This window comes from Otolemur garnettii, unplaced genomic scaffold (genome assembly GCF_000181295.1).
Source record: "Otolemur garnettii isolate 467f Iridium unplaced genomic scaffold, OtoGar3 scaffold00171, whole genome shotgun sequence".
In the NCBI taxonomy this organism is placed as follows: Eukaryota; Metazoa; Chordata; class Mammalia; order Primates; family Galagidae; genus Otolemur; species Otolemur garnettii.
The window spans coordinates 3,058,711-3,069,382 of NW_003852566.1; the positions used below are offsets into that span (position 1 = coordinate 3,058,711).

General features: G+C 47.1%; 1 protein-coding gene and 1 non-coding gene across 3 annotated transcripts in view; both read right to left on the bottom strand.

The window, feature by feature from the left end:
* JAKMIP1 (janus kinase and microtubule interacting protein 1) overlaps window positions 1-2,700 on the bottom strand; it is an 85,124-nt gene extending 82,424 nt beyond the window's left edge. For both annotated transcript variants that reach the window (XM_023519305.1, XM_012811632.1), the window contains exon 1: window positions 2,420-2,700. In XM_023519305.1, the coding sequence (XP_023375073.1) occupies window positions 2,420-2,548 (129 nt within the window). In that variant the 5' untranslated portion in view covers window positions 2,549-2,700. The remainder of the gene's footprint in view (window positions 1-2,419) is intronic.
* Window positions 1,244-1,350, bottom strand: LOC111728581. Its single transcript, XR_002775833.1, has one exon. It is a non-coding gene; the product is annotated as a U6 spliceosomal RNA (small nuclear RNA).
* Window positions 2,701-10,672: the final 7,972 nt, after the last annotated feature.

Below are 10,672 nucleotides of genomic sequence, written 5' to 3' on the forward strand. Positions count from 1 at the left end.
GGCGCCGAGCCAAGAGTCATATCTTGGTGTGCTTGCATTGCTAGAAATAATGATTTAATAAGCTTAAAGCCAATATTCAATTGTTTATTGTAAGTAGGTTAAAAACTGAATTAAGAAAATGACTGTAGATGGTGGGCAAAGGGAGTAAGACAGGAGGAAAGTGGATTAGAGAAGAGCAGGTGGACATTCAGACTGCAGGACCTACGCTGAGAAATTCCATGGTGCAAGAGCAACAGCTTGAAGTCTGGCCCCTTAAGACAAGCAGACTGTCTTGCTGGAACTGCACCCCTCCCCCATGGTAACTCAGCCCCAAGGGAGGGCTGTAACTCTTTGGCACTGAGAGGCCAGGCTCCCTGCAGGTGGACTGCTCTCTCTGAGGGAGTGAGCTCAGGGGGGAGGGAAGATTTGCAAGAGAATGGGAAACCCAGCACAAATGCTTTCATCTCATTGGAGAGAAAGTCTTTCAGGAAGGTGAGGGAAAAGTGCTCCTCCCCTCCTATTTCTCAGTATGGGATAGCACCGCCTGCCCGGAAGCCTTCCCAGATGCTTAATTGCTTATCTTGGGGTTTGTGTGCAGTGCTCTAATTGGGATCAGCCTTGACATCCTGCACCTGGACTATGTTCCTGTCCCAAGCTTTGTTTGTGTTAGGATCTAAAGTAATGTAGAGTGATAAAAGCAAGAAGTAAATCAATGCAATTAAGGTAGTTAAAGAAATAGTTTGGTTAGAAAATGCAAGCCCAGCAAGAACCATGACATAAGAGCTTAGCCTCCTGCTCACTTAATTAATGTATTTAATAAAAAACGGAGCTAGCCTGGAGCAAGGGGCTTGCCACTGGTCCTCACATAGACCTAGGATGTCATCAGTCCCCCTGACCCAGCTCTTTGAAAAACTTTCTCTTCATGTCTCGACTATTCATTTTTCCCTCATCTTCTCATCTCCACCAGCCACTGGGAGGGAACTCACAGCAGTTTGGGGCCGGTCCCCAACAGCTCAAAAATTTTTAAAGATTATTAATTAAATTATTTTCAAAAGAAGTTCAAAGCACAGTAAGTATATTCTTTTTTTTTGAGACAGTCTCAAGCTGTCACCCTGGGTAGAATGCTGTGGCATCACAGCCTCACAGCAAACTCAAACTCTTGGGCTTAAGTGATTCTCTTGCCTCAGCCTCCCAAGTAGCTGGGTCTACAGGCACCCCCCAGAACACCTGGCTATTTTGTTTGTTTGCTTGTTTTATTTTTCAGCAAAATATGGAACACTTCATGAATTTGCATGTCATCCTTGCGCAGGGGCCATGCTAATCTTCTCTGTATCGTTCCAATTTTAGTATATGTGCTGCTGAAGCGAACACCACCCAGCTATTTTTTTGTTGCAGTTGTCATTGTTGTTTTAGCTGGCCCAGGCCAGGTTCAAACCACCAGCCTTGGTATATGTGGCCGGCACCCTATCTACTGAGCTAAAGGCACTGCCCAGTATATTCATTTTTTACTCTTTTATTTTCTGATCAATATAATTTATGTGTGCCAGGGAAGTTTAACTATATAGGTTCAAATGTGCAATGAGATAAAAAAAACTTGAAAAACACTGGAACCAGAGTGAGGTCTGCAGCTAGGTCTGCTTAGGAAGCCCAGGATCCTCCCTCAGGTATAGGCTGTAGTTTAATAGGACTCCCACAGCACACAAGCACCCACCCAGGCTCATCCTGACCAGCTCCAAAGCTCAAATCTGCCCTATAAGAGCAAGACAGTACGTTCCCAGCTCTTCATCTCATACTGTACTAAGTCCTGGCCACCCCAGCAGGTGGCACTCAGTGCACGTGTCCTTATGCAAAGAGCTAGTACTGTGAACTATGACTTAATTTCATGGGCGAACTAGCTAAAAGCCAGACAGGAGCATATTTTTGTAACAGACAACTGAGGCTCAGGCAATGGCAGCAGCCACTTCCGTGCATTGCAGGCAACCCACTATCAGACCTGTTCAAATAAGGTGGAGGTCACACTGTAGCCAACTGAGCTAGGTGCCTCACTTCTGGCTTTTGTTCATGCAATGCTGCCTGACTTTGTGGCACACTGCAGCTTCTCTGAATTTGTCCTGGTTCTGAGGGCTGCCGGTTCAAGAATTCTTCTTTGCTCAATTAGATTTTGCTTAGCTGAGTTTGTCAAAAGTTTTAACAACTCCCAATTGCAGGTAAGAGAGATTAAAACACAGGATGTTCAGTAGCTTGTTTAAGGTCACCACACGTGCTGGTGGGGCCAGGATTTGCACCTAGTAGTTTCTATCCTGTGAAGGGGCTGGCTGAGGCCCAGAGGGGCAAAGTGCCCACCCTCTGCCCATCCTGGAAACTGCCCTCCATGCACACCCCAGGGGCAATACTGTCCCCAGGACAGCCACATCCCAGCCATCCCACCCAGGCCTCCCACCTTGCTTTTTTCCTGCTGGAACTCAATCTGGATGCTGGTCAACTTGGCCCGCAGCTCCTCGTTGGCCATTTGTACTGGGTCTGTCTCCATCTCGGGCTTCTCGCCCTTGCTCCGGCCTTTCTTAGACATGCTTCCCCTTGGTCCAGATGTGGGGATCTCGCCGTTCACACCTGTTCACACCCAACAGCTGGCAGGCGCAGCTACCAGCTCTGCTGTGCTAACCAGTCATTGTGCAGGGCTCAGCTCGTCCTCTGAGTAAACCACCATCACTTGGGATCCTGAGGGGAAGGAGGAACCTGAGTTAGTGGAATGAGGAGTGGGGCTATGAGAAGAGGGTGGGGTTGGCATCCTCCTTGCCTAGGGCACTCCTGGGCCAGGCACTGTCTGATCTGGACAAGGCCCTGCCACTCCTAGAAGGGATGGAACACTTCTCCAACAGGATGGGGGGAGCTGGAGTACTCAGAGGTATTAAGGGGCAGAGTCCTGGGCCCACCCCCAGAGAATCTGACTTGCATTTCTAACTAGTTCCTAGGTGACAGCATCTTGAGTAGCTTCATCCAGTCCTATCCTCATCAGGCTATGACTATACCACCTACGAAGCCTGCAGACCAGGGTCTGCAAACTCAGAGTGCCTGAGTCTCCCAGGCGCTTCTTTCAGAAGGCAGATCCATGGCCCTCCGGGGCTTGAAGAGTGAGAAGTGTGTTAGGCAGGAATCTGCATTTCCATCCATGTTTTCCACAATTCTACACTAGGGCCTGAGGACTTTGGGAAATGAGCTTTTAGACTCCATAAAGATTCATGGTTTCCTTTGCTACTAGGGAGGTGATGCCACCCAGTGTCACAGATGAGGAAACTGAGAAACACAGTGCTTGAGTGCTAGTAATGTCACACAGCTAATAAGAGAGGATATAGGCTCAGTGCCTATAGCTCTAGTGGCTAAGGTGCCAGCTACATACACTGGAGCTGGTGGGTTCAAATCCAGCCCAGGCCCACCAAACAACAATGACAACTATAACCAAACAATATCCAGGCATTGTGGCAGGTGCTGTAGTCCTAGCTACTTAGGAGGCTGAGGCAAGAGGATTGCTTAAGCCCAAGAGTTTGAGGTTGCTGTGAGCTGTGATGACACGGCACTCTACCCAGGGTGACCGCTTGAGACTCAAAAAAAAAGAGAGAGAGGATATAGTAGGACCCTGATTGAGGTCCAGCAGAACACAGACTTCCCAGCTCCCAGCTGTGCAGGGGTCTAACCAGCACAAGGCACTGGCTCTGGAAGAGGCCTCTCCAACCCTCTTTACCCTCCCTCTCCCCTTACCAGGTCTCATCACTGTGTTCCGTGTGATAAACTGCCTATTTACTTAGCTCATGTCTAACTTCCCTGCATTAGGATGTAGGTTCCAAGTAAGCAGGGTCTGGGTCTGTTTCACCCCTCTGTCCCCAATCCTCTGCACCTAGAACACAGGCCGGGTAGAAGAGGTATCCCACAGGATAAATGAGTAAATGAATGAGTGAGTGACAACAGGAGAGTCATGAGCCACCGCCTATGTGTCAAGTCCTCTGACAGGCGCTGGGAATTCTACCCTATCATCCTTGGAACACCTGAGGAGGGGGGTACAGTTATCAGCCCCATTTGGAGATGAGAAGGTAAGTGAGCTACCTAAGCCACAGAGCTACTAAATGGTAAGATCCTCTAGGGGAAGAAAGTGACGGGAGAACGGTCTGGCATGGAGAAGAGGAACATCAGCCTCAAAGGTTAGTCAGCAGAGATGCAGGTGGCAGGAAGACTTAAACGCGGAGCCTGTCAGGAGGGGGGGAAGCAGCAAGGAAGACGGCGGCAGCAGTCCGCTCCGAGGAGGGCTGATGAGGCCCAGAAGCCGGCCACGGGCTTCAGCCACACAGAGCCGCCGTGACCTCAGCTTGTGAGTGGGACTGGGGAACACTGGGGTAGGGAAGTACTGGGTGGGGTGCTGGAGAAGGACCTGGGGTGGGGTCCCTCGCATCAGTGACCATGACCTCCCAGCTCAGGGGCACTGGGATGTGCACCCAATGAGGAAGTCAGTTACCTTCCTCCTGAACACGACAGAGCGTGTTTCTCAATGCCGTGAAGGATTGTTCAGGGGCAATCAACATTCTCCCTGATCGATTCCAGAAAGGTACATTCTGTCTTCAGTTAACCATGAACTCCATTTGCCTTAGTTTCACTTATTAGAGCCAATACATAATTCATTCCTGTCCTCCTCTGTCCTGCCCACTTCTATAACCACAGAAGTTCTCAGAAATCGGCCTCCACATCTGAGGCACACCCTCTGTACCCTGAAGGCGAGAAGCTCTCTTCAGATACATGCTCAGAAAAGGAACTTTGCCCCTTTTCATTCTATCCTGTGGCCTCTTCCAGAAATGCTCATTCCAGAACTAACCAGAGATGTGGTCCTGATAACAAATTCCCAGATGTTCACCCCAACAACAGAAGGCTCAGCAACAAGAGAATATTAAGTAAATCAGTCAAAACCCTGACCAAAACTCTGCATGGGGTAAGATTAGCATCATAGAGAGTAAAAAAGGCAGAAGAAATAGCCAAACCCAATTCATGATCTCAATTTTCTGAAATGCATGTATTTGTTCATCCTCTTCACTCAGTCACCAGTACCTACTGAGCACCCCCAAGGTGCCAGGCCCTGCACCCTGGGGAGACGGCAGTGAACAGGGCCCTACAGCCGCTCCTCCACTATGCCGACAGTGACATTGGGTTGCAATCACAGGAGACTCAAATTTCTTCTCTATACTCTTCCACGTAAGTCTAACTTTCTAATTCTGTTACTGCTTTTGAGAGGAAGAAATACAGATTCTTTTTTAAAGAAAGGCAAACAAGTTTCACAAAAATTGGGAAGGATTTTAGCTGGGAAGAATACAAGAAAAAAGCTGAAGGGAAAGAAAATGGGCTCCCCAGGAGTGGTCCCGCTGATTGCCTGGCATAGGCCCACTGCCCTCCTAGAATCTCCTAGCTGGGGAGACAGAATGAAAAGGAATCAATAAAATAATCCTGGATTGTGGCAGATGTGGGAAGAAAGCAAACAGAGCATCCAGACACACGTCTCTCAAGTATCCCCCAAGGCCAGGGCCAGGGGCTGGGAAGAGAAAAATGGCCACCTTGGGGTGGGGGTGGGGGGTTCTAGATCATACAGAGAGTCAGGACTAGTGACATGGTTTGCAACCTAGTGCAAAATGAAAACATGAGGATCCTTGTTGAAAATTATTAAGACTTTCGTGTTGGCAACAACAGACACTAAACCAAGAGGGAGACCCTCCGAGTGCAGGCCCTGTAGAACTGCACAGGCCGTGCGCCTATGAAGCTGGCCCTGGACGGAGTTTAAGTCCTACCTGGAGCGTGCTGCAAAGCCATTAATAGGATCTGACTTGGGCTTCTTGTGCACCTGAGATGCAGACAACAGTAGCCGTACCCCCAGGGTGGTGGTGAGGATGAGTGGATCCCTGCAGGCCACACGTTAGCACTGCATACACATCATGGCTGTCTTGTCATTGATGAGCACTAGGCCTTTGCTAAGAAGAACATTTTCCAGCTCCATCCATGTAAACATGAAGGAGGTATGTTCTTTATGGCTGCATAGTATTCCATGGTGTACATATACCACAATTTATTGATCCATTCGTGGATCAATGGTGAATCTTTCTAAAAGTAGAATATAAATGTCTTAACACAATAACTAAGAAAATGACATGAAGGCTAAGTTAACCAGTTTGATGAAAATATTTCAAATTGTATATGAAAATACCACACTGTACCCCATGACTACATTAATATATACAGCTATGATTTAATTTAAAAAAAAAAAAAAAGAGCACTGGGCCTGCCGAAACAGAGACAGCTGAGATGGAGACTGGGCTCAGGGATGTGACAGGTGGTGTCCAGAGAGGGACGACTAGAGGGAGTTTTGGTGGTAGAGCCAGCAGGACTGGTTTCTGCGAGGTGGACATTTGCCAGACGCCCAATGCATGCCAGATTCTTGGCTTGACCCCAGTTTATGCCCAGCCTGACTCTGGAGCCTTTCACAATGCCCACCAACATCATTTGCCAAAGTGTTGGGTTGGCAGACCAAGGCCTTGTCTGGCCTTCTTAGCCTTGCTGCAAAATTTCCTGGCCTCATTAAAGCAAAACTTCCTAGTGACAAAGTTCTAGAAACAAACCAAAGGGTTTGGGCCCTGGTTTGGACCCTAAGGGAGATAAGGGCAGAGCTTTGATTGGACAGCACATTCTTTAGATGAAGGAGGCAGATTGGTAGAATCAAATATTTTGGCTCATGATGACTGTGGTGGGCTGAATGGTAGCCTCCAAAAGTTCATCCCACTTCCCTGAATGTGCAAATGTGTCCTTATTTGGGAAAAGTTGTCTTGGAAGATATAATCAAGTTAAAGATCTCAAGATGGGATCATCTTGGATTAGGGGGGATGTCAAATCCAGTGAAAAAGTCCACAGAATACATCCCCAGAACAGACACAGAGAAGAGAAGGCCATATAAAGATGGAGGAGAAGCCGGTGCAGTCACAACCTTGGAAAGCCCAGGATTCCGTAGCCACCAGATGCTGGGAGAGGCAAGGACAGTCTTTCCTAGCGCCTTTTGAAGGAGTATGACACAGTCAACACCTGATCTTAGACTTCTGGCCTGCAGAACTGTAAGAGTAAATTTCTGTCTACCACCGAGCTTGTGGTCACTCTGTATGCAGTCACAGGAAGTTTATATACTGGGCACAAAGGGAAAAAGCTCTCCTGGGACACACTCAGTACTTTGTTGAATGGCTAAATCAGCTTCTCAGAACACAGTCGAGACTGAATAAGCTTTGCCTCCTTCCACATGGCATGTAATATCATTAAGATAGGGTGATATCTTCCCACCGAACGGAGGCTACACAGAGTAGCCTCACATCCCTCTGTAGTCACAACTCACATCGGAGGAGGTGAGACTGCAAGGCACCTTCATCTCCACTCTGCAGACAGAAAAGGTGAGCCTCAGAAAGCTTAAGTGAGTTGCTCATGTCCATTCGATTATGGGTGGCGGCAATGGGATTTTCAACTCAGATGTTCTACCTTCAACCCTACAAACGCTAGTGTTTTTATGATGAGGTTAGCACAACACAGGTACAGAAAAAAAATCAGCTCCTACAAAACACTCAAATCCATATAACATCAGAAGAGTGGAAATCCGAGACCCTCACCAGGAGGCCTTTGCACCACTTCCTGCTTATTTCACTGAAAATTACGTGGAGACCCCAAGATATGAAGGAGGCAGATTGGTAAAATCAAATATTTTCTGTGAGTAGGAAACAGTTTATCCTAAATAATTTAGCCCCACTTTATTCTTTAACCAAACATTAATTACTTACTTAAAACAAACCCTAAGTATATACTTTGGTGTGAAAGTCTGAGTCAGTTTGAGACTCTCTACTTAAAAAGCTACAGAAGTGTTCCTACCCCAGTAGGAATTTATTCTTCTTGGGAATTAATCTAAGGCAATAATTCCCAAAAGGAAAAAGCCATGTGTATAAAGATGCCAAGTGCAGTATAATTTGAATTGTTGGTCGTGATGGAAAATCCAAACAATATAAGGGCCCCCCAAGCTGGGAGACAGCTGAATGAGCAGGGGCCCATCAGCAGGCTGAGAAGCACCACAGGGCAGGATGGGAGGGGAGCGCAGCGGCGGCGGCGGCACAGGAGCCTGCCTGTGGCAGAGCCCTAAGAGAAGGGAATGGGGCTTCATCAGTTCACACGTGCAATTCATTTTGAATCCCATGACTGTTATAATGCTATCTGTGCAGTCCATACAAATAATGAAAGAGACGGTTCTGGGTTCTTTTCAAGCACCAGGCCAGCACTGACTCCTTCCATGAGCTCTCTGTGGCCCAGTTTCTCATCTGTAAGATGGGGACTGTCAGAGTCCCTACTCCAGAGAACTGCTGACGGATTAAATGACTTCATGCTTGCAAGGCTGTTGGCACAGTTCCTGGCATAGCAGTGCTCAAAATATGAGAGGTTCTTCATCACCATCATCATCCCAGTTGCCACATTCTGCCTGACTTGCTAGTAATGTCCATAGTTTGACCCAAGGTTTTTACTGTGACTATCAAAAGTTGGTTGCATGAAGAGCAGAGTACAGGAGATAGTCCCCAGCACTCAGGCCCAGAAGGACGTGACTATCTAGAGACCAACACTCTCTTCCCTTCCACCTCCCACACCTTCCAGGGAACAGTGCCAGGCATCCTGAGAGCAAACGCTGGCAAGACCTAAACACCTAGCCAGAGGGGGAGCTCCTTGCACTATGAAACAGTGTTAATAAATCCCATCGCAGCCATGCAGCGGAGGCATGAACGGCCCCCGTAAACCAGCAAGCTGCACCCCAGCGTCATGGAGCGAGTACAGGGGAAGTGACTGGGGACGCTCGACACTCGCATATACTCAGATGACCATGACCCAGCGATATTCAAGACCATGATCCAGATGGGACACATCTGATTTTTTCAAGAAAGCAGAAATCGATTTTTATGTGAAATCTCCCAATTCGTATGTTAGGCACTAATTCAAAAAAACATTTTTTTGAAAAAAAATATTGTGTTGCCCCAACAAAAATCCATCTGTGGACCAGATTTGGCCTGCAGCCATCAACTCGCAACTCTGATGTTTGCCAAATATTAAGTGGAAAAAGCAACTTATACAATAGTTCATACAGGATGCTGAAGCATAATATGCACATCTACCATGTGCTCACATAGTGTTATAATATATACACGGCCTACATGCACCTGTTTGGGTCGGCTTGTAATTGAGTGCGGGTAATTAGCCTACACAAATATTTACAATCTGTTAAGAGTGGATATCCTTGAGAAGGGTAGGGATACTTGGGTTTTTTCATTTTGTTTTGATTTTTACCTAAATAAGTTTTTCAAATTGTCTACAAAGGCTCTGTACTGCATAGTTAGCATGAGAAAAATAAAAGATTCTTGTTTTTAAAAGACTCTGCCAGAAATCAAAGAATGGCAGAGGCCTTATGAGAAAAACATCATGTGATATAAATAGAGGTTAGAACAGAGCAGCCGCTGACCTGAATTCAAGTCCCACAAGAGAGCGCTTGCTCTGGCATGTGGGAGATTCCATTTCTTATCTCTGAGCTTTTATTTCCTCAACTGCAAAGTCGGGCCAGCAGGCTCCTTCCCCAGAGAAGGTGCAGGAAGGTAGAAGGGCCAGGCTCAGAAGCCAGAGTGACAGGCGTTCCTCAGCTCTGCCACCAGTCAGGTGTGTGACCTTAGACAGGAGATGCCACTGCTCTGTGCCTCAGGATCTTCATGTGAAAATGAGACTAATGACAGTTCCTTCCCCAGGAAATGATTTCATGCTCAGAACAAGGCCCAGACCATATCAAAACCCTTGGTAAGAGTTAACAATTAACAATTATAATGATGTGCAAACTACAAGATCCTTTAAACAAAAAGTGATACTTACTAATATTGTAAGAATTTAGCAAGTGCAAAGGCCACACTCGTTTTCCCATTTTCCTCTTCCATCTTCGCTTAAGTGCTATCAGTTTCCAACTTCCTCCCCATGGGCTCTAGTGAGTTTGGCAGACCCACAGTCCAAGAGACCAGAGCTTTAGGCACAGCAAAGAGGCCTGGCTTCTGGAGGGACCAAGCACCCCACCCCACCCACAGCCAGTACACACAACACAGGAGGCTAGGCCCCAGGCCTGGCTCAAGAGCCTGTTTTCTCTCTCTCTCTCTCTCTCTCTTTTTTTTTTAATGCACACAATCCTAGCAGCTGAGCTGTCCATTCTCCCAGCCTTGGGGAGAAGGGACATAGGAAAGTGGAAGACAGTGCTGTGCAAAAGGCAAACAGGCAGGCGGGAAATCAGAAAGAGGCAGTGGTTCCACCACACCACATTCCACAGGAGGGATTCACATACCGAGTCCTTCCACACTTAAAAGAAGGTCTAGAATATTAACCTTCTTAGAAGGCCTCATTCTTCAATTATAGGGAACTAACAGGATGCTGCAGCCTCTTCTTATATTGGTGCAAAATAGTAAGGGCTAAGTTTGAAATGAAATTTGCATAAAGCATCATAAATAATGTGAACCAATCTAGGTTTTCCTACCACATATTCTGGACTTGAGGTAAGGACCCAGGATCTCGGCATGGCTATAGCGGTGCTCTCTTTGTCCAAGACTTTCCATCCACAGAAACAGGGCACAGG